General features: G+C 59.9%; 2 protein-coding genes across 5 annotated transcripts; one reads left to right on the top strand and one right to left on the bottom strand.

Annotated features, from left to right (window-relative positions):
* Positions 1-116: 116 nt before the first annotated feature.
* Positions 117-10,804, bottom strand: PMPCA (peptidase, mitochondrial processing subunit alpha). Of its 2 annotated transcripts, XM_066255754.1 has the most exons (13): positions 10,685-10,804; positions 9,431-9,633; positions 8,995-9,074; positions 8,715-8,797; positions 6,201-6,295; positions 5,512-5,612; positions 4,871-5,134; positions 4,332-4,424; positions 4,137-4,255; positions 3,944-4,034; positions 3,769-3,831; positions 2,004-2,148; positions 117-1,227 (listed from the first exon to the last, which is right to left on the bottom strand). In XM_066255754.1, the coding sequence occupies exons 1-13, from the start codon at positions 10,753-10,755 to the stop codon at positions 1,058-1,060; spliced, it is 1,578 nt and encodes a 525-aa protein (XP_066111851.1). In that variant the 5' UTR covers positions 10,756-10,804; the 3' UTR covers positions 117-1,057. The 2 variants fall into 2 exon arrangements, with proteins under 2 accessions (XP_066111851.1, XP_066111852.1); XM_066255755.1 differs by lacking the exon at positions 10,685-10,804 and having other exon boundaries at positions 6,201-6,293; positions 9,431-9,569.
* Positions 10,805-10,839: 35 nt separating this feature from the next.
* ENTR1 (endosome associated trafficking regulator 1) lies at positions 10,840-20,577 on the top strand. 3 transcript variants are annotated; one of them, XM_066255766.1, is made up of 10 exons: positions 10,840-11,093; positions 11,246-11,395; positions 12,062-12,130; positions 14,260-14,375; positions 14,625-15,020; positions 16,124-16,197; positions 16,661-16,772; positions 17,852-17,914; positions 18,314-18,453; positions 19,566-20,577. In XM_066255766.1, exons 1-10 carry the CDS (start codon positions 11,024-11,026, stop codon positions 19,669-19,671), a joined length of 1,296 nt encoding a protein of 431 aa, XP_066111863.1. In that variant the 5' UTR covers positions 10,840-11,023; the 3' UTR covers positions 19,672-20,577. The 3 variants fall into 3 exon arrangements, with proteins under 3 accessions (XP_066111863.1, XP_066111864.1, XP_066111865.1); XM_066255767.1 differs by lacking the exon at positions 12,062-12,130; XM_066255768.1 differs by lacking the exons at positions 11,246-11,395; positions 12,062-12,130.
* The last annotated feature ends 1,690 nt before the right edge of the window (positions 20,578-22,267 follow it).

Raw genomic sequence — 22,267 nt, 5'->3', positions numbered from 1 at the left:
ACCAACAGCAGGTGCAGAGGCAAGTGGAGGCCGACACTTGCCCGGGAAGTGGTCACCTGGGCTGGTGTGCTGTAGGGCACCTGACAGGCCCCGGCAGAATAACCAGGTTGCAGAAGTAACAAGTACACGTTTATTTGGCTTCCTAAAACCCCCCAATCAGTGCTGCAGGGCTGGACTTCTTAGGGGCACAGGTAAGGTGATGTGGAGACCACCCTCTCCTCCAATCACCTGGCAACGCTGATGGCCATGTGCCAGGGCACTGTCCCAAGTTACGGTGGATGGAACTACCCCTGGGTTCAGCGTCCCCAGACCGTCCCATGCAGAACCTAGGGCTGCTGTGGATGTTTGAGAACCACTATCTGTCCTGTTCCCAAAGTCGTACGACCTCTCCCCTCCTGAACCTCCAGTCCCCGAGTCTCCCCACTGACCAGAGCGTGACCACTGACCACAGCGTGACCACTGACTGAGTCCCAGAAGCCCCTCCCACCTACTACAGTCCAGCACCTCTGGACTCGGAACCCACCTTTCAATAAACGGCAAGAGGCTTCCCAACTTGGGGTCAAACTGAGGGTTCTCAGGAAGGGGCCTGGCCACGTTGGTGCCGAGGCTTAGGAGAGTTGAGACGGGCTTTTCACACCCCCAGCCTGCGAGGGTGGACGGAGGAGCACTTTACCCAGGGCGTCACTGCCACGTCGTGAGGCAGACCACGTGCCCTAGCCTGGCCTTGCCCGGGCACTGCCATGGTGCCCAGTGAGACCTGCACAGGCCTACGGCCTTGGTGACACTGGTGAGGAGACAGATGGCCCTGCCTGCGGAGACCCGAGAGGCGCAGACCTGGTCTCCGAGCTGCAGCTGCGGGGAGCCCTCCTGGTCGGAGCTGGGGCGCAGGCAGGCGTGTATTCACGCGCGCACGTCCAGCCAGGGGGGCGCTGAGAGCTGTGCCCGACCACAGGAAACGTGTTCACGCTTGGGGAAGCGTCCCATGGTCTGCACCATTTGTGAGTTTTTGCACTAAATTCACCTCCAAAGAAACGTGTGCAAACATTCCCTCCCCCGTCTACCGGAAGAGCCGGTAGATCCTGGGCAGGCGCCCGTCTCTGCTGGCCAACGCCGCCTGGACGTGCTCGTAGGTAGGCAGGTTGCTCAGGTCGCCCAGCGCAGCCACGGCTGGCTTCCTGCGCAGCATCCTGGAGGCCACTCGCTTGATGTCCTCCGGTGTCACGTCACCTGGCCCAGAGAACAGAGGACAGGGAAGGCCTGACACCCACACCCATTCTGTGTCTCCAGCTCACTCAGCGGAGCGAGGGGACCCCAGGGGCTAATCTGCTGCCACCACCACCCAGGAGGTGCTGAGGACTCCGTGGGTCCAGGAGCAGCTGTCTGTGGACTGCACGGTGGGTCAGGGCGGAAGGACAGTAGTGAGTTTTCCTGGGAAATGGGGAAGTGTCTGTGGTTTAAAAGGACTTTCAGATGCATCAGGACATGCTCACCCCAACAGGACAGTCACCCTCCGGACGGCAGGACCGAAGGGAAGGGGGAACAAGGGCCAAGGCCTGCACACCAGCCTTGGGCAGGGAGGCCGGAACCCAGACCCCGGGCACTGCACCCAGTGTTTGTTTCGCTACGGAAGACAAGGCCACAGAGAGATGGGGCACAGTCCTACTCAAGGGCCTGAGGGATTCCCCACCGGATTCTAAGTCCAGGGGACACTACAAAGCTGTGCCAGCTTCACGCCAGGTGACTCACATCATGACACAGTGCTGACCCGCGGGGATCACAGACCCTTTGAGGATCTGAAAAAACTAAGAGAAACTTGTTTCCTAAAGACTCACAAGCAAATAAAACCTGGCACACAATCGGAAGGAGTTCAGAGACCTCCTCAGGTCCCTCGTGGGAGGCCACGGAACCCTCAGCACAGACACCGGCCAGAGCCGCAGAGGCCACGCGCTGGTGAGCCACCTGGGCCAGGGCACTTGGCATCGGACTGCAAGCGTGGTACTCACGAATGAGCGCGCACAGCTCGTGAGGCAGCTTCCTGGAGCGGGTCGCCAGCACCTGCCTCCCCACGTCCTCAAAGATGACCGGCCGGGACTCCAGGTTCATCATGAGCATGGACATCAGCTGCGTCTTGGCTCGCTCCAGCTCCACCTGGGGGTCCAGAGCCCGGGCTGCACCTGGGGCACCGCAGCCCCTCCCTTCCTCTGCGCGCCCTCTGGGCGGGGCTGGAAGTGCGCTGTACGGGGCCTTTGCCATGTTTGACATAAGCAAGAATGCTGCTTCCCTTGAGCTCTGGCCCCCGTTTAGAAAGTGTGCCAGGCAGCACAGAAAGGGTGAAAGGTCAAGTGCTCAAGCTCCAGGACTCCAAGGCTGGCCACGCGTCACAACCGTGAGGAAGATGGATTCAGTGCGGACCAGGGGCTCCCCCCAGACCCACGGCGCCTCCTGTCCACTGCACTCCCTGGGAAACTGAGACCAGCTCCATCTACCAACCCTGTGCTGTGAGCCCTTCTGAGCAAGTGTGAAACGTAACACTGGGTCTGGCCAAATCGGTTCATGAAGCCCAGCCCAGGGTTCGAGGGCACGGAAGCCGCTCGTGAGAAGACGACCCAGGACTCTGGGACCCGACAGACTTCGAAAAAAAGTACCGCACAGACTGGCGGTTGGGTTTCTGTCGTTTTTTTTTTCTGAATCTGGAAACAGGGAGGCAGTCAGACAGACTCCTGCATGCGCCCGACTGGGATCCACCCGGCACGCCCACCAGGGGCATCGCTCTGCCGCAATCAGAGCCATTCTAGCGCCTGAGACAGAGGCCACAGAGCCATCCCCAGCGCCCGGGCCAACTTTGCTCCAATGGAGCCTCGGCTGTGGGAGGGGAAGAGAGAGACAGAGAGGAAGGAGGGGGGCGGGGTGGAGAAGCAGATGGGCACTTCTCCTGTGTGCCCTGGCCGGGAATTGAAGCTGGAACTCCTGCACGCCAGGCCGACGCTCTACCACTGAGCCAACCGGCTGGGGCCTAGTTTCTGTCGTTTTTAAAGTGAAATAATTCCTAATTTAGGACAGGTCATTTTATTTTCAAAACTTTAGGCAAATATGTCATTTCCCTCAAACTGACCCCACGTACGCAGGAGACCTCCTTCTCCAGCAGGACGCTCAAGGTCTAAAGGTGACTTTCAGACACACTGTCACATTTAAATAGCGCTTCTCTCTCACACACAGAAAGGGTCTGTGTGATTACTGCAGAAGCATGACCGTGCAGAAAGTAAGACTGAGAGTGAGGCACACGCCGGGCTCGTCTGAGAGCACGTGTGTGCACAACCGCTACGTGTACCGGCCAGGCCCGGTTTGGGCCCAGGAAGTTAACAAGGTTCTGGACACGTAAGGGATCCAAAACTGAGCTGTGCACTGAGAACGTGAAGAGCTAGGGGAGCCCCAAGTGGCCACTCTGACGCACATGGCTCTGCGACGCTGTGGCTCTGACTCTGACGCGCACGGCCTGGGGTGGGGGGCTCGGGGTGGGTGAGGAGGACGCACAGGCTGGTCTGCAATGTTGCTTTCAGTGATGCTGAGGGTACCAGACAGCCGGCGCCAGCCAGGTGCAAGCGGACAGGGTGCCAGGTAAAGACCAGGGAGGGCTCCCCGCAGGGACGAGCTCAACCATGGGCAGCACGAACCAGGGGCCGCGCTGCTCTGGCTGAGACAGGGGCATCGGGACAGAGGCCAGCCGCCCGGCACTGTGGGGCATGGGAAACGGCCCCCTGCTGCACTCACCACGTCCACGGTTCCCCCCATGAGGATGAACTCCTTGGTGATGATCTCCACCATCTCGCGCACCTGCGGGGGGGGGGGGGGGGAGCGTGAGGGTTTGCGCGGCCCAGCAGGGAAATGCCCGCGCCCACGGAGCGGCTTCGTCTCTAGGCTGCGTGGAGGCAGCAGGCGGCCTCACCTGTCTGGGGTCGGCGCTGGCGTGGATGCACAGGAGGCCCGTGTCCTCGTAGCTGTGGTGGTAGGCGGTCGCGTTGTACATCCAGTGGTGCCTGCGGGGACACAGGGCAAGAACCCCGGGAAAATGACGTCACGGCCCAACACCCCTCCGCGGGGCCCGTGGCTCTGACGGCGTGGTGGGAGGCGCGGCCCACCTGTTGAGCACGTTGAGGTAGAGCCTGGTGAACATGCCCTTGCCGGGCCCCCCGGCCGAGAAGGAGCCTCCGCCGCCCAGCATCATGTTCAGCACCGCGAAGGGGATGAAGTCCGCCTCCTGTGGGGAGAGGGGCCAGAGCTCGCCGAGGGGACCGCAGGGTCCAGGGTGCAGGGTGCGCAGGGGCGGGGCTTACCAGGAAGGAGCAGCTCTCCAGGCCGATCATGATGTGCGTGAGCTCAGGGAACGGGGCAGGGCCCGGGCTGACGTTGGACATGTCTCTCTCCACCTGTAAACAGGAAGCGTCGACGGGGAACCAGCCTCGGCCGCGTCTCGGGTCCCATCTGCCCTGAGCCCACCCCACAGGGAAGCCACGTCCCAGCGAGCCCAGGGTTGGCTTCAGGGGGGACACGCGTGGCGTGCTCAGCCCAGGACGTGCTCCGGGAACAGCCACAGTGCACAGGTCACTCTAACCCCTCAGGACAAGGACAGAAACAAACCACACACCGAGTCTGTCCACAGCCCGAGGCCACGGTCTCTGGTCCCCTTTACCTTGACGAGCCCCCTGGTGTCCTGTCCACAGCCCGAGGCCACGGTCTCTGGTCCCCTTTACCTTGACGAGCCCCCCGGTGTACTGTCTACAGCCCGAGGCCACGGTCTCTGGTCCCCTTTACCTTGACGAGCCCCCCGGTGTACTGTCTACAGCCTGAGGCCACGGTCTCTGGTCCCCTTTACCTTGACGAGCCCCCCGGTGTACTGTGCGACCGACCGGTCCACATCCACAGCCGCCTCGCTGCCCCAGGCGGGCCGGGCGCCCAGCAGGTACTTCCGGGCGCACTCCACCAGGTGCTCGTGCTCGACGCCCACCCCCGCCAGCACCATGCGGTCCGGCGTGTAGTAGTTCCTCATGTAGGCGTGCAGCACCCCTCGGTCAATCTTCGCTATGTTCTCCGTGGGGCAGAAGCGGTGCAGGCCAACTGTGTTTCCCTTGAAAGCGGCCTGACAACGGAAGCGAGAGAAACACGAGTGAAGAGAACACACCAGCTTCCCTCGACGAGGGCCACCCGGCCATCCTCCAGACACCTGCAGCGGCTCCGCTTAGCCAGTCGGGCTGCACCAGCCTCGTGTGTTTACTAGAAAAGTGAAACCTCTCCAGGACGGAAACCAGGGGCTCACTATAGAGACGAATTGAGCAAGAGCTTGTTACCGTAAGAACTGGGAAGTTTAACCCTCACACAGCAGATACAGGAACTGAGAATGTCCCACCAATTCCTGCGCCCTGTGGGGACGCCAGGCAAGCTGCTGCCCCCCCCCCCCAGCTGCCTGGGCGCAGGGTCACTGGTGCGGAGGTGCGGCAGCCGTGAGCTCCACTTCACCTCGTGAATCATTTCGGTGAGAAGTGGTTCCGGGTCAGGCCGCATGTGAAGGTCCTCCAACTCAAACTGGACAGTCATTCGAGCCATCTCAATCTCCTCCTCTGCAAAGGACACAAGGACAAGGCTCCGATCACAGAGGTCCACAAGAGCCGGGTATGCGTCCTCGGTGGTCTCCTCTGCCTCTGTCTGGGGCAGGCCGGCCAAGGGACACACATGAGCCAGAGGGAGAGCGCCCCGCAGTGGACCCGGGCTTCCTCTCTGGGAAGCACTGGGCCCAGACCTAGCCCCGCGCTGTGTGAGGACACGATGACAAGCGTGTGACAGTACACAGGGAACAAGGAGCAGGCTGTGTCAGCTAACTGCACCAAGAGCCAGAAAGACCTGGACGTGGACCTGCGGCACCGGGCAGGCCAGCGGCACGAACAGCAGCAGTCAGACCGGCTGCAGCAGCAGACTCAGAGTCCTGCCACGTGTACGCAGAGGGAGGGACTAGGCAGGGACAGGTCAGAGGGTGCAGGGTGGTGCCCGGGGGCACCAGGCACCAAGACTTTCCCGCCCAGCGAGACTGCGCCAGCTTGCAGGCAGGTGAGCGGAGGGCTCCGGCAACGCAGCACTTGCCCCATGGCAGTGCCCGCCACACCTCCCCGTGTCGCCACCCCCCCAGCCCCTCACGCGGCCCGTGCGCACACCTGTGAGCCGGGGGTGCAGGACCACGTCAGCCAGCAAGCCCACCACCGTGTCCAGGCCCGAGGAAGCAGCAGACACAGCGTACATGGTGGTGTCTCTACAAAACCAACACGGCGCTGAGGCCAGGCAGGCGTGTGCCCGCGGGGACTCGTCATCGCTGGGCGGCACGGTCAGCACACACTCGGGGCCTCTCCCTGTTCCCGGCTCACAGGGTGGGGACCACAGCTGCACTCAGACCGTGCAGGCAGACTGGACGAGAGGCAGCCCTGAGGTTTTCTCCAGCCTGGCTCTGTACGGTGAACCACCGCGTCCCGTGGTGTGTCTCCTGCAGGAGCCGACTGGCCCCAGATGGCTGGTGGTGGCATCAGCTCACAGCACGAGGCACTGTGGTCAGACGGCCATACTGAGCCACTGAGGGCAGCCACAGGCATGCCAACCACAGAACCACAAAACGGCGCAGTCAAGGGAAGATTGTGCAGAACAGACACAGTTGCCATGGGGACAGGAGGAGGCCAGGGCCACAGAGCCTCTGCACAGGAGGGGCCGTTCTCAGTGGGGCTGCGGGACCATGTGGGCCGGCAGCAGGAATGAAGGCCCAAGCTGGAAACATCTGGGCTCATCAGGCTCCGGACATGGGCCTGCTTGACCAGAAGTCAAAGAAAGAGATCTGAGGCAAAAACACAAAATCTGCCTGGCCTGTGGTGGTGCAGTGGATAAAGTGTCGACCTGGAAATGCTGAGGTCGCCGGTTCGAAACCCTGGGCTTGCCTGGTCAAGGCACATATGGGATTTGATGCTTCCAGCTCCTCCCCCTCTTCTCTCTCTCTCTCTCTCTCTCTCTCTCTTTCTCTCCCTCTCCTCTCTAAAATGAATAAAAATTAATTAATTAAAAAAAAAAAAACACAAAATCTACTACCACTAGGCAGTCTGAACTTCACTAATGGGCAGTGGGGAGCTAGAGGTTTCTGAAAACACCTTTTTTGAAAACGTGAATAATTGCCTTTGTGATCATTCTAATTCTTGGCTAATGGTGTTTATCCTATCTTCTTTATCTAATTCTTCAGCATGCGACTTCAGATAATCAACCACTTAGAAAAGTGTGCTCTCTGCCCACCCATCTCTTTCTGCTGAACAGAGCTTTCTGGATGGGCACCACACGCGTGTGCTCCACAGCTGGGAGACGAGCACCGCCTAGCCTTGCCCCAGGCACCACACGCGTGTGCTCCACACCCGGGAGACGAGCACCGCCTGGCCCTGCCCCAGGCACCACACGCGTGTGCTCCACACCCGGGAGACGAGCACCGCCTGGCCCTGCCCCAGGCACCACACGCGTGTGCTCCACACCCGGGAGACGAGCACCGCCTGGCCCTGCCCCAGGCACCACACGCGTGTGCTCCACACCCGGGAGACGAGCACCGCCTGGCCCTGCCCCAGGCACCACACGCGTGTGCTCCACACCCGGGAGACGAGCACCGCCTGGCCTTGCCCCAGGCACCACACGCGTGTGCTCCACACCCGGGAGACGAGCACCGCCTGGCCCTGCCCCAGGCACCACACGCGTGTGCTCCACACCTGGGAGACGAGCACCGCCTGGCCCTGCCCCAGGCACCACACGCGTGTGCTCCACACCCGGGAGACGAGCACCGCCTGGCCCTGCCCCAGGCACCACACGCGTGTGCTCCACACCTGGGAGACGAGCACCGCCTGGCCTTGCCCCAGGCACCACACGCGTGTGCTCCACACCCGGGAGACGAGCACCGCCTGGCCTTGCCCCAGGCGCCACACGCGTGTGCTCCAGCCTCGCGGGACCTCCCCATCCCCAGGGGACTGCTCTCCTAGGCTGAGCCTCTGCACCTCCTGCTCCCAGGGTCTGAGCCTCCTCCTTTTGTTCTGTCTGGCAAAGTCCTTCAAGCAGCAGCCCCCATATCAAGTTTTCTGTGGTTCCTTTTCCTGACTCCAGACCACGTTAGTCACTCATCCTCCACACTCTTCACCACCTTGGTTCCTGGCTCTGGTGTCCACTACCTGTGGTGTGGCCTCCAGCCTGATTAAGTGAGCATCTTGGGGATGGGGCCTACTCTGTGTCCCCAGTGCCCAGCCTACACCTGGCTCAAATCAAAGGGTGAGCAGGCTTCTGGGGACTGCGTGGCCCTGGAAGAGTGTTCGTGTGTGTGCTCTGCCGCCTCCAGGGCTCCTGTCTCAGTCCTGACCTCCACGGCCTCTCGGATGAAGGACTCAGAGATACTACAGCCAAGAACGAGCATTGTCCCCGTGGGCACCAGCTGCAGTACCTTGAGGTCTGGCAGTCACAGATGCCCCCATGCTTTGGCCAAGAACGAGCACTGTCCCCGTAGGCACCAGCTGCAGTACCTTGAGGTCTGGCAGTCACAGATGCCCCCATGCTTTGGCCAAGAACGAGCACTGTCCCCGTAGGCACCAGCTGCAGTACCTTGAGGTCTGGCAGTCACAGATGCCCTCAAGAATGAGCACTGTCCCCGTGGGCACCAGCTGCAGTACCTTGAGGTCTGGCAGTCACAGATTCCCCCGTGCTCTTCCAAGGTGAGCAGGATCCCGTCTTTGCTGTCAAAGCGATCGGTCGACTGGGGAAAACAAATTAGAAATCCTACTTAGGTTTCAGCAGTCCAAAACAAGCCCTGAAATATGGCTTTTTAGGGAAAAAAGTTACTTTTGCTTTCAAAACACGTGCCATTTATTAAAATAATCATTTTTAGAAAAAGCCAAAATTATACAGATTCTTCCCAACTATCCTCTCAAAATTCACAAAATGGACACTGACCGAAAATGCCAACTTTTCCAAGAAATGAGCGATTCCACTAAGATATTTTGCTTCATATCGGGATCCTGAGTTAATAAGAACTGGCAAAAAACAAAAAAAAAAGCTGACAGATTAAATCAACATTTAAAAGAAAAGACACGTTCAAAAGAAACCTCTTAAAACTGTGAACACAACTAAATAGGCAGATTCAACTATATACACGGTGACAGGTAGGTCTGCTCCCTTGATTGCGATGACAGTTTTGCAGCTAACACACGTTAAGTCAACACTTAAGCAATGGCAAACTTTTTATCTGTGCTAGAAGATTTTGTTACATAAAGATGGGAAAAAATCCCACCAACATTCCGGTTCCTAAGTCTCCAAACTTTGCACCACGCTTTTCACTGCGAGGAACGGTCACCAGGGATGCACTCACGCCACCACCGACAGTACTTACTTCCTACAGTACAAAACTGGCCAAACTTATTTTGGGATGCCACGCGAAGTCCATTGTCCAGCGTGGTCACTCTGGTCTCAAACTTTTCCTGTCCATCGACCGTGGCAAAAACGGGCTTGGGTACTCCAGGTAAGGCAGTGGAGAGGGGGATGTTGGGGTAGGCACCACCACTGCTGAACTGTCTGCAGGCTGGGCCCCCAAACCTAGAACAGAGAGGCCGGCCCAGTTACAGCCTGAGATGCCAGGACCTGCGGGGACCAACCCTCAGGTGTAGTTAGTCGTGATTGTCTGCACTAAAAGTGAACACGTCCCCTTTCAAAAGGATCTGTCCTACACGCCTACCGATGGGAGGAGTGGTCAAGACCCGGCCCCTCTGTAAGAAGAGGCCAGTACGGCGCAGTTCCTGCACACGGGACACTAGGCAGAGCCCTGGCCTGGAAGGACCTGCAGGGTCCAGCCTCCAACTCCGTGGGCAAACTCGTGTACGAACCCCCCAGGTCCGAGTCCCAGCGGCAGGCAGGTCGTTTCCTGGAACACACGTGGCTCGCGAACCCCAAAGCTCCTTTCCTCCCTGTCCTCCGCCGCCTGTTCTCGCCTGCAGTTGGTGGACCCTTCCTTTCTCTCTCGGTTTAAACGTCACCTTCCCAAACAGACTACGGCCCCATCCTTCTTTCAGAAAGCGAGTTAGCCTGGACCGCTGAGCGGGGCTGGGTTATCTGAAATCCACGTGCTCATTGCTGCTGTGGCGCCCCCGCCGGGGGACAGCAGCTGCCCGCCGCACCCAGGCCCAGGCCCGGCAGCGCGCGGACACAGGAACGGGTCATACCTGCCGGCGGCCTGAATGAACGTGCCAAAAAGGAAAAAAGGCAGGCCTGGCCATCCGGGAGGGCGGCGGGGAGGCCGAAGTCACGTATCTATACGCGAGGGTGCGGTGGGGTGGGGGTGAGGGCCCCGCCGTCCGGGCCGCAGCCGCGGTGTGGACCGAACCCCGGCCCCGCCGGCTCGGCCGCGGAAGGGTCGCGCGCGCGCGCGGCAAGAAGGGGCCGGGAGAACACGGGAGTGGAGGGCGGGAGCGGAGAGGCGGACGGGGCTCGGGGCACCAGGCAACGAAGCGTCCCCGTCGCCTCCATGAGAAGGATGGGGTCCCGCTGTCGGAGCCTGCCCACTGGGCGCCGGGGAACCAGAGGCCAAGCGTTCCGACAGCCGCCGGCCGCCTCCGGGCCCCAGCCGAGCCTCAGCCGGCCCTCGGCTCACCTCGGCCGCGAGCTGCCACAGGAGCGCGAGCCTCGCAACAGCCGCGCCGCCGCCAGCACCATCGCCGCCATCTTGCGTCTCCGCCCACCGCTTCTGTCGTCACTTCCGGCGGCACCGCCTCCCGCGCCCCGCCTCCTTCCCCTCCTGAGGCCCGCCCCCCAGTCGTTCCGGCGCTCGCTTCCGGCGCGCTCGGAGCGGAGGCCGCGGCGAGAGGCTCGGAGCGGCGGCCGAGCAGCGGGCGACGCGGGTCGAGGAGTCGGGCCGCGGCGGGGACGGAGCTGGGGCCATGGAACCGCCGCTGCCGGGTTAGGGAGGGCCGGCGTCCCCGGGCCCGCGGCGATGGCGGGCTACGTGCGCCGCCCGGGCGTCACCCCGCTGTCCCGGGCCCGCAGCCTCGTCATTCAGGACGGTGAGCGGGCGGGCGGGGCGGGCCAGGCGGGAGAGGGGGTCGCGGGGGTCCCGGGGAGGGCGGCCCGAGGTGGGCGCCCCCGGCTCCGGCCCCGCCGGCCGCGCCGAGCGCAGGCGCGGCGCGCGGTGAAGTCGCTCTCATTGTTGTTCCAGCTGCTGCGTTCTGCGAGCGCCGGTCTTGTCTCCCCCAGCTAGACTGTGAGCGCCCCCACGGCGGGGACCCGCACTCCCCCTTCCTCGGCATTCGGCCGACGTTTATGTGCTGTGTGCCCAGTCCGGTGCTAGCTTCCGTGGGAGACTCAGGTGAGAGACGAGCCGCGGGGGACCCGCCCCGGTCCCGGCGCTACCTGTCGGTAGCTCTGCGGTGGCGTCAGCCCCGCGCCGGAGCCTGCGGTCAGCGCCGAGCGCCCCTGTGCGCCCGGCACTGGGAATACACAGGTGGAGAGCGTCCTGCCGCTGGGAGCTCACAGTCTGGTCTTGGGGAGACCCTGACACCCCCCCACACACACCCCTAGGCAAACAGTTCCACAATAAGATGGCAAATGTCCCAGTATGAGTGTCCTTTCTGCTGCTGGAGGGAAGGCGATTGGAAACCGGCTGCAGTTGAGCAGTGGACAGCATGAATTTGTCCTTCCACCCGACACCTATCTGCCTGTAGTCCAGGGTGTGCAGGGAGAGCTTAGGTTAGGTGGTCGCATTGCCTGAGAGGCCGATGGCATTCAGGAGGTGGCACAGACAGCGGAGGACACGTGCAGCCCTGCTGAGCACCAGAACCTCCCAGAGCTCTTTCAGGATCACAGAGGCCAGGACCCATGCAAGGCAGACCATCTCCAGGGCAGGTGTTGAGGGGGTTTGTGTTTTAAAGGTCCCCCAAGCCGTGAGAGGCACTGCAGTGGGGACCCTACGTTGGGGAAAGCTGTGGTCATCATGACTGCACGTGACCATGGGGATGACGGTGTCTTTTTGCAGATTTTGTCTATGGAAAGGGGAAGTGCAGTGAGCAGGGTCTCCTAGGAGCCCCGGAGGCACACTTTGGAGGTAGAGTATTGGGTCATCTCTCGTTTCTCTCTCCATCCAACAATCAGTGCTGGGCACATACCTGGGGGTGGGGCTGTCCACCTGACGCTCACACCTAGTGTACCCGTGGCCAGCCTAGCGGATGGGGTGGAATCTACAGATTTGATCTTGACCTAAGGGTAGGAGGAAGGAGGATGTGACCCTGAGACATGTGGGACAGCATGAAGGTGACAGGTCACTCCTCATTTGACGCACACACCTGTGTGCCTGTGGCCAGCATAGCAGTCGGGGTGGAATCTGCAGATTCGATCTTGACCCAAGGGTAGGAAGAAGGAAGGTGTGACCCGGACACACGCGGGCAGGAAGGTGGGATGTCACTCCTCATCTGACGCACACACCTGTGTACCTGTGGCCAGCATAGCAGTCGGGGTGGAATCTGCAGATTTGATCTTGACCCAAGGATAGGAGGAAGGAAGGTGTGACCCGGACACATGCGGGCAGGTGGGATGTCACTCCTCATCTGACGCACACACCTGTGTACCTGTGGCCAGCATAGCAGTTGGGCTGGAATCTGCAGATTTGATCTTTTTTTTTCAATTTTATTTATTTATTTATTTTTTACAGAGACAGTGAGTCAGAGAGAGGGATAGACAGGGACAGACAGACAGGAACAGGGAGAGATAAGAAGCATCAATTATTAGTTTTTCGTCTGACCAGGCGGTGGCACAGTGGATAGAGCATTGGACTGGGATGCGAAGGATCCAGGTTCGAGACCCCGAGGTCGCCAGCTTGAGTGCAGGCTCATCTGGTTTGAGCAAGGTTCACCAGCTTGAGCCCAAGGTCTCTGGCTTGAGCAAGGGGTTACTCAGTCTGCTGTAGCCCCACGGTCAAAAGCACATATGAGAAAGCAATCAATGAACAACTAAAATGCCGCAATGAAGAATTAATGCTTCTCATCTCTCTCCGTTCCTGTCTCTCTGTTCCTATCTCTATCAAAAAAAAAAAATTATTAGTTTTTCGTTGCGCGTTGCAACACCTTAGTTGTTCATTGATTGCTTTTTCATATGTGCCTTGACCGCGGGCCTTCAGCAGACCAAGGAACCCCTTGCTGGGACCATTGACCTTGGGTCCACGCTGGTGGGCTTTTGCTCAAACCAGATGAGCCCGCGCTCAAGCTGGCGACCTCGGGGTCTCGAACCTGGGTCTTCCGCATCCCAGTCCAATGCTCTATCCACTGCGCCACCACCTGGTCAGGCTGCAGATTCGATCTTGACCCAAGGATAGGAGGGAGGAAGGTGTGACCCGGACACATGCGGGCAGGTGGGATGTCACTCCTTATCTGATACACACACCTGTGTGCCTGTGGCCAGCATAGCAGTTGGGGTGGAATCTGCAGATTTGATCTTGACCTGAGGGTAGGAGGAAGGAGGGGGCGACCTGAGACGTGTGGGCAGGAAGGTGGGGTGTCACCCCTTGGGCTCTGAGAGACAGCCTGGGCTGGAATCTGAGGAGCTGGCTTGACACAAGGTTGGCACCTGGGCTTCCGTGACTTGTGGCTGGAAAGGGCCACAGTGTGGCCGGCTGGGCATCTGAGGAGGTTGCGGAGGGACGTGGGCAAAGGAGAAGGAAGAGAGGGGAGCAAGATGGGGAAGGCTGGAGACAGGGCTTTAATGCCCAGCTTGGCGGGGCCTTTGGAGCTGGGACCACCCCTGTGGGAGTGCAGGCACCTACCACCCAGATGTGTCTGTGCCAGTGCTGTGGAACCAAGGAGTCAGGTTGGGAAGGTCAAGGGACTCTATTCGTTTTATGGGCCAGCTTTCTCACTCCTAGTTGTCACTTGAGTTCTGCTGCAGTGAGGAGGGTGGTGAACCCGATTTTAGATGGGGTCGTGTCTTGGAAAGAGATATGGAAAGGAGAGCCCTGGCTGGCCAGGTAGCTCAGTTGGTTAAAGAGTTGTCTAGGTTGCGGGTTCAGTTCCAAGTCAAGGCACATACAGGAGTCAAGCAGTGAATTCATAAGTAAGAGTATAAGTACGATACACGTTTCTCTTTCTCAAAATCGAAGAAAAAGAAAAAGTAATGAGTAGTGGAATCCCCTTTTTGCCGACATTCGTGAGACTTCCACCTTGTGACGTTTGTCATTATTTTCAGATGATCAACTTGGAGGTCTCGAAGAGGTAAATCCGTTCTCCTTTAAAGAGTTTCTGAAAACCAAAAACCTCAGCCTGTTGAAAGAGGACCTAGTCAACAGCAGACTTTATGCAAAGGTAACTCTCAGAGTGTCGGCCCCGACCCGACGGGCCACGGAGTAGCCCCCTCCTGATGGGCGGAGGCTGTGCAGGTGTGGGGAGGGCGGCAGCTGCGGGCGGGTCCTTCCTGTCTCCCACCTTCCCTGGATGACGGACAGACAGACAGACGGACAGTGGGAGGGGCCTCTGCGTGCCCACACTGCCCATCCAGTAAGAGGCCTCTGGGGCCTGCGGGGGCGGAGCCTTGACTCCTGCTCGGTCCTCTAGGAAGCCAAGAGGCACTCCCTCGACTACGACTTCGCACCCTCCCAAGCCATGGGGTTCGGCCTGGAATACCCGCAGCCGTTTTTCGAAGACCCAACGGGGGCTGGCGACCTCCTGGACGAGGACGAGGACGGGTGGAACGGGGCCTACCTGCCGTCCGCTGTGGAGCAGACGCACTCCCCCAGGGCCGCGGCCAGCACGTCGCCCTGCAGCACATACGTCTCCTTCTTCTCCGGCCCGTCGGAGGAGCTGGCGGGGCCCGAGTCCCTGCCCCCCTGGACGCCTAGTGAGTCCGAGTGCCACATCTCCCCAGCAGCCAGCCCCAGCACAGACTCGACAGCCCACGGAGAATCTCTGGGGGACAGGCACCTTCGGACGCTGCAGATAAGTTACGAAGCGGTAAGCGAGGGCTGTGCGTCCGTGCCCCGGCAGACGGCCTTTGTCTGAGCAGCGTCTCGGAGAAAATCGAGCCTCCGGTGTCCTTGGTGGCCTAGGGTTTGGGGTTTTTGCCCCAGGACGAGACTGTGGTGCAGCAGCCTGTTCCCGTGACTCGGCGTGGAGCACTCTCCCGTGCTGACCAGTGACGGGCGATCAGAGCAGGCTGGCGGGCGGGAACGTGCTGTAAACAGGAGTGCAACGCAGCCAGGTGGGAACGGGCTGGAACAAAGTCGGGACCCTCAGGGCCCCCCACCACTCTACCTGTTGGCTTTGGTGTCTTGCCAAGTGTTCTGAGTAGAACTTTTTTTTAATTTAAAAAAATTTTTTTATTACTATTTTTCTGAAGTGAGAAGCAGGGAGGCAGAGACAGACTCCTGCATGCACCCGACTGGGATCCACCCGGCATGCCCACCAGGGGGCAATGCTCTGCCCATCTGGGGCATCGCTCTGTTGCAACCAGAGCCATTCTAGCACCTGGGGCAGAGGCCACAGAGCCATCCTCAGTGCCCGGGCCAACTTTGCTCCAATGGAGCCTTGGCTGCGGGAGGAGGAGAGAGAGACAGAGAGGAAGGAGAGAGGGAGGGGTGGAGAAGCAGACAGGCGCCTCTCCTTTGTGCCCTGGCCTGGAATTGAACCTGGGACTCCTGCACACCAGGCCGACGCTCTACCACTGAGCCAACCAGCCAGGGCCAAGTAGAGGAACATTTTAAAGATATTACAATGATCTACAATATGAGTTGAATAAAATTGAAGTCTGACTGCAGACCTCATGTTGATGCCTTTACTCATGGTTTCTCTGCAGGTGGACTGTGAGTTCTCTCTAGAACAGTGATCTTCAACCTTTTTTCCCCTCGTGGCACACATAAGCTAGTACCAAGGAGAGAGGAACACTGATCCCCCCCCTCAGTAGTTAGACTGTGTGTGCTGTGAGAAAAGAAATAGTGAAAATTGTTGCTGTAGAATTTTCCCGTTTATCAGCAAGTCGCAGAGTCACACTGTAGAAGTGGAGACCCCGTTCAAGTGAGACACTACGTTTTCTTACGAGGTTTCTCTTTCCTCTGCAGCTGAAAGGTGAGAACTTGAAGCTAAGAAGAAAGCTGACTGAGGTCCAGAGCTTCTCCGAGACCCAGACTGAAATGTAAGTCTCTCGCTGGGGCTGCGGTCCTGCTCACGGGTGCTCAGGGCAGCTGTGAGCCGGGCAGGCGGCGGTCCTGCTCACGGGTGCTCAGGGCGGCTGTGAGCCGGGCAGGCGGCGGTCGGGCGGGCTCGAGCCGAGTCTGGGTTCTAGTCTCCCTCAGCCCTCGGCCTCCAACACGTCTCTTGTGTGTGTCCACGTGCGCTTTACACCCCGAGGTCCGCCCCAGAGAGGACCAGACGGTGGGCTGTCAGACGCCCCCGCCGGTCCCGGTCCTGTGCACGGCGCTCACCCAGGGCCCCCTGAAGCGGCCGCGTCGTGACCGACTGCCTCGGTGACAGGGTTCCCTCCGAGACCATGGGCTCCTGTGGTCTGCCCCGAGTCAGTCCAAGCAACGTGCCGTTTGGAAGCAGTCCTGGAATTAGTCGCATGTGTCGTCGGTGACACGAGTCTGTTCTTTACCAAGGGTGAGGACGCTTGAGCGGAAGTTAGAAGCAAAAATGATCAAGGAGGAGAAAGACTACCACGACCTGGAATCCGTGGTTCAGCAGGTGGAGAAGAACCTGGACGTGATGACTGTACGACAGGCAGTGCACGGCCAGGGGAGGGGCGCCGGGACGCGTGGGGGGGGTGCCGAGACGGCCCTGAGCGAGCCCTCCCTGGGGGGTGCACGGCCTGGGGAGGGAGTGTCGAGATGGCCCTGAGGGAGCCCTCCCTGCGGAGTGCACGGCCTGGGGAGGGGGTGTCGAGATGGCCCTGAGGGAGCCCTCCCTGGGGGGTGCACGGCCTGGGGAGGGGGGTGTCGAGATGGCCCTGAGGGAGCCCTCCCTGGGGGGTGCACGGCCTGGGGAGGGGGTGTCGAGATGGCCCTGAGGGAGCCCTCCCTGCGGAGTGCACGGCCTGGGGAGGGGGTGTCGAGATGGCCCTGAGGGAGCCCTCCCTGGGGGGTGCACGGCCTGGGGAGGGGGTGCTGGGACGCGTGGGGGTGGTGTCAAGATGGCCCTGAGCGAGCCCTCCCTGGGGGGTGCACGGCCTGGGGAGGGGGTGTCGAGATGGCCCTGAGCGAGCCCTCCCTGGGGGGTGCACGGCCTGGGGAGGGGGTGTCGAGATGGCCCTGAGGGAGCCCTCCCTGGGGGGTGCACGGCCTGGGGAGGGGGTGTCGAGATGGCCCTGAGCGAGCCCTCCCTGGGGGGTGCACGGCCTGGGGAGCGGGTGTCGAGATGGCCCTGAGCGAGCCCTCCCTGGGGGGTGCATGGCCTGGGGAGGGAGTGTCGAGACGGCCCTGAGCGAGCCCTCCCTGGGGGGTGCACGGCCTGGGGAGGGGGTGTCGAGATGGCCCTGAGCGAGCCCTCCCTGGGGGGTGCACGGCCTGGGGAGGGGGTGTCGAGATGGCCCTGAGGGAGCCCTCCCTGGGGGGTGCACAGCCTGGGGAGGGGGCGCTGGATGGACCCGAGTGAGCCCTCCCCCCGGGTGGCCCCAGAAGCCGTCAGTGAACGGGCAGAGCTTCCACAGGAAGGGGTCCCGCAGTGGCTGTGTAACTAGTTGGGCCTGTTCATGGAGCCAGCCAGGGGACCCCTTGGCACTTGGTGGGGGCCCAGGTGACCATGTTACCACGTCAGTGATGCTTTTATGTTTTTGTTTTGGCTTTTGGTGACAGAAACGTGCTATAAAGGCAGAAAATAACATCTTGAAACTGAAACAAGATATAAATTTGCTCCAGGTAAGTAGAAGGTCTTGGGTTTCATGGGCTTGTGAATTGAAGTGATTTCCAGAAACAAAAGAGCCTCTGGCAGGGCTCCTCCCTCCCTGGCGGGCAGGGGGCAGGCCGGCAGGGGGCAGGCGGGCAAGCTCCTGGGGTGCAGATGAAGAGAGAGCCCTCCCTTGGCCATGGGCCTCCTGGGTGGGGTGTGTGCTTGCAGGAGTCTTCCCTTCAGGTGGGTGGGTCCCTGCGGGGGAAGGGCTGGAGTGAAGGGGAGGGTTAGGACCCCCAGTTAGGGAGAGCACCCTTGTGGCCTGGGGCTGGACCCGTCCTCCCAAAGTGCCACCTTGGCTGCAGTTGGGTAGCTTGTGGACGCTCCCTGTCACCAGAAGAGGCCTAATGCTGCTCACCCCACCCTAGGCACAGGCCTCCAACCTGAAGCGGGAGAACGAGGCCCTGCGCTCGGGCCAGAGCGCGAGCCTTTCGGTGGTGAGGCAGAACACGGACGTGGCCCTGCAGAACCTCCACATGGTCATGAACAGCGCACACGCCTCCATCAAGTGAGTGCCGGCTCTGAGCGCACTGCCCGCGGCCGGGTTCCGGACCCTGGGGCACCTGAGGTCACTGTGCTGGGCCAACGCCTGCGTGGGGGCGGCTGCTCTTTGGGGGCTTTGAGGTGAATCCCAGCTCCCCCCACTGACTCCGAGGCCCCACACGGATCCTGAACCGTGAGAGTCCCTGGGAGACAGCAGACGTGTAAACAGTCCCCACCATCTGTCTCCCACTGGTAGGGCCTTGTGGGGCGGCACGTCCACAGTGAGCGAGTGGGGGTGGGCGGTGTGTCCACAGCGCGGGCAGTGAGCAGTGATTGGGGGCTGGGCGGTGTGTCCACAGCACGGGCAGTGAGCAGTGATTGGGGGCTGGGCGGTGTGTCCACAGCGCGGGCAGTGAGCAGTGATTGGGGGCTGGGCGGTGTGTCCACAGCACGGGCAGTGAGCAATGATTGGGGGCTGGGCGGTGTGTCCACAGCGCGGGCAGTGAGCAGTGATTGGGGGCTGGGCGGTGTGTCCACAGCACGGGCAGTGAGCAGTGATTGGGGGCTGGGCGGTGTATCCACAGCACGGGCAGTGAGCAGTGATTGGGGGCTGGGCGGTGTGTCCACAGCGCGGGCAGTGAGCAGTGATTGGGGGCTGGGCGGTGTGTCCACAGCGCGGGCAGTGAGCAGTGATTGGGGGCTGGGCGGTGTGTCCACAGCACGGGCAGTGAGCAGTGATTGGGGGCTGGGCGGTGTGTCCACAGCGCGGGCAGTGAGCAGTGATTGGGGGCTGGGCGGTGTGTCCACAGCGCGGGCAGTGAGCAGTGATTGGGGGCTGGGCGGTGTATCCACAGCACGGGCAGTGAGCAATGATTGGGCGCTGGGCGGTGTGTCCACAGCACGGGCAGTGAGCAATGATTGGGCGCTGGGCGGTGTATCCACAGCGCGGGCAGTGAGCAGTGATTGGGGGCTGGGTGGTGTGTCCACAGCGCGGGCAATGAGTGAGCGAGGTGTCCATTGGGCTTACTGCCAGGGCCTCAAGTCCCCCCGCTTGTACCTGTGGGCACTCTGCTCGGTCCCCCTGCTGTTCTGTTGAGCCATGTGACTGCAGTCTGTAATACCATCTTCTCATCTTAGGCAACTGGTGTCCGGAGCTGAAACGCTGAACCTTGTTGTTGAAATCCTTAAGTCTATAGACAGAATTTCCGAAATTAAAGAGGAGGAGGAAGAGGCGTCATCTTGAACTTCCAGCTTGGTGCTGTTTACAACCTGAAATCATTACTCACTGGATTTGAAAATGCCGTTGTGTCTTTAAATATGCAGCCTTCACAGTAAAACCATTGATCATGAGATACTTGTTTCATGACCTTAGGACAGGATTACCAGCCATCGGCTCCACAGTGAGAGCCGCCTCCAGGTTGCTATGCAGCCTCCTTTCCTGGTGGCGGATTCCCTGCTGATGTAGAGACTCTATACAATCTCCTGGAAGACGTTTTTGTAAAAGCCACTGATTTTTTAAATTACTGAATGTGAAAAAAGAAGTTTTGTGACACGTCTTACATTCTTACTCCAGGACGTTCATTCTAAGATAAGTCCAGTCAATCGGTCGTCCTTGATTTCACAAAAGGAAACACTAAATGAGCTAATATCCAAATAACTGCCTTGGATGGGGACTGGTGCCTTTCTGCTGTTGCTCAGTGCCTCTCCGGCTCAGTCCACTCCTGCAGCCTTCACAGGGTGACCCCTGCCGCTGGTGGCCTGGGTATGGACACCCTGCCTGGGGGACGCTGCTGTCTTCTTACAGGGACCAAGACTGGCCCAGGTTCCATACTGTGACGCTGTCAAAATGCACCTCTCTGGGGCCTTCAGGTTTAGAAAAATACTTCTGATGGAGGGTTTTGATACACGTGTGGTCCGAGTGGCCTGTTGTACAGTGAAGTTTAGAACTCAGGAGTCGGGATGTCCAGAGCCTTGCCAGGTTAGCACGGGGCCTCCCAGGTTGCCTTTCTAGCCGCTTTTTGACCGAGGGGGGCGGTGCAACATGTACTCAGTGCTTTTTGGGGGCTGTTTTCCCGTAGATGTTATTTTCTAAAATAAATTTTTCCTCCTGTTCAGATTAACAGCTTTCCTAATAAATTCTTAAGATTCATATGCTCTGTCCCTCTTTTTCTGACTTAGCCAGTTCTTTATGCTTGAGAGTCACGTGACTGTCCTCTAACACCAGGCCACGCGCCTTGTAACGGGAGGTTGTGCTGCTGTATGAAGCGTCAGGCCCCCGCCCATGGGGTCCAGCGCCGCTCACACACCAACCGCTGCCTGGGCTGAGAGCCGTCGCATGTTTGGAATCGGACAGAGTGGGTTCTAGAATGAGAGCAGTCTTGGAGATCCTGTGGTTGAATTTTCAAAAGATGATTAAACCGCTAGACCCCTCTCGTCTTAGTCACAGGGAAGAGCCTTCTACCTCACCCAACCCACCTGCCCTAGCCCCTCGGCAAAAAGCGGGTTCTGCCGACGCCAGACAGGGCGGTCTAGTAGGAAGGTGCGAGGGTGAGGTTCCCTCTGGGTGTACATAACTCTGGGACACCCGTGAAGGTGAGGCTGGGTTGCCAGGGCAGGGTGCCGAGAGGAGGGCCTGCGAGAGGGGTACAGCATTTTACAGGGGCTGGGGATATACAGCAGACACGGCCAGCCTGGCGTCCCCTGCCCGTAAGCCAGGCTGGGTAGCCCTGCTCTTACCACCTCCAAATATCCCAGCTGCAACAGAGAATGGGATAGACACAGGCTTCATTACACGATTCTCCCATCTTTCTGTCTAGTTTGAAGTGTTGGACATACAAGTCACGCTAACGGACTGGTGAACACCCCCCTCTGCCTCCGGCTGGCTGCTGGGCGGCCGGGCGCTGCTGCGGGGACCACTCAGAAAGCTCAGGAGAAACAAGCCGTTCTGTGGCTCTGCCCTTTTGATGTATTTTTTTCTTAATTTCTAAAATTTATTGATTTTAGAGAGAGGAAGGCAGAGACATCAATTTCTTGTTCCACTTACTCAGGCATTCATTGGTTCATTCTTGTATGTGCCCTGACTGGGGATCCAACCTGCAACGTTGGCGTATGGGGAGGACGCTCTGACCAGCTGAGCTGCCCGGCCAGGGCCCAGCGCTCACTTTTAACGCAGACCCAGCTCTTGCTCCCCAGGGGAAGCCCTTTCCTTTCCAAGGGTCCCACTCACCTCGGAAGACACGCCCCCTCCCCCCACACACACACTTGTAGGCAGTCCCGCTGTGCCCTGGGGCGGGTACTGCAGGTTGGCAGGTGTGCAGGTGTGTGGAGACTAGGCTGGCCAGGACTGCCCTGAGCACTTATCCTTGCTGGTGGCTCAACCAAAATCCTAATTACAATTTACAGATAAGAACGGAGCCTGACCAGGCAGTGGCGCAGTGGCTAGAGCGTGGGACTGGGACGTGGAGGATTGCTGGCTTGAGTGCAAGCTCCTCTGGTTTGAGCAAGGCTCACCAGCTTGAGCCCAAGGTCGCTGGCTTGAGCAAGGGGTCACTTGGTCTGCTGTAGCCCCACGGTCAAGGCACATATGAGAAAAGCAATCAATGAACAACTAAGGTGCCGCAATGAAGAATTGATGCTTCTCATCTCTCTCCCTTCCTGTCTGTCCCTATCTGCCCCTCTCTCTGGTTCTCTCTGTCCCTGTAAAAAACAGAACACACACAAAAAGAACACGGAGACAAGAGGCACCTGCTGGGGTCCCTCGCTGCTGGGCCAGGTCCCATTGTGCATCCGGTGGAACCGCCCAGCCAGGCAGCATGAGCGCGCACAGGCAGTGCCGGGGA

Source organism: Saccopteryx bilineata, chromosome 2, assembly GCF_036850765.1.
Source record: "Saccopteryx bilineata isolate mSacBil1 chromosome 2, mSacBil1_pri_phased_curated, whole genome shotgun sequence".
NCBI lineage: Eukaryota > Metazoa > Chordata > Mammalia > Chiroptera > Emballonuridae > Saccopteryx > Saccopteryx bilineata.
The sequence above is the reverse complement of the archived record's forward strand: the minus strand, read 5'-3'. Positions and strand labels throughout refer to the sequence as shown.

Coding starts and splice junctions, on each gene's coding strand:
- ENTR1 (XM_066255766.1), top strand. CDS start 11,024: ATGGCGGGCTACGTGCGCCGCCCGGGCGTCACCCCGCTGTCCCGGGCC. Junction 12,131..14,259: donor CCCGGAGGCACACTTTGGAG/GTAGAGTATTGG, acceptor CATTATTTTCAG/ATGATCAACTTGGAGGTCTC. Junction 17,915..18,313: donor AAGATATAAATTTGCTCCAG/GTAAGTAGAAGG, acceptor ACCCCACCCTAG/GCACAGGCCTCCAACCTGAA.
- PMPCA (XM_066255754.1), bottom strand. CDS start 10,755: ATGGCGGCGATGGTGCTGGCGGCGGCGCGGCTGTTGCGAGGCTCGCGC. Junction 2,149..3,768: donor TGGGGGGAACCGTGGACGTG/GTGAGTGCAGCA, acceptor CTGGACCCCCAG/GTGGAGCTGGAGCGAGCCAA. Junction 1,228..2,003: donor CGAGCTGTGCGCGCTCATTC/GTGAGTACCACG, acceptor TCTCTGGGCCAG/GTGACGTGACACCGGAGGAC.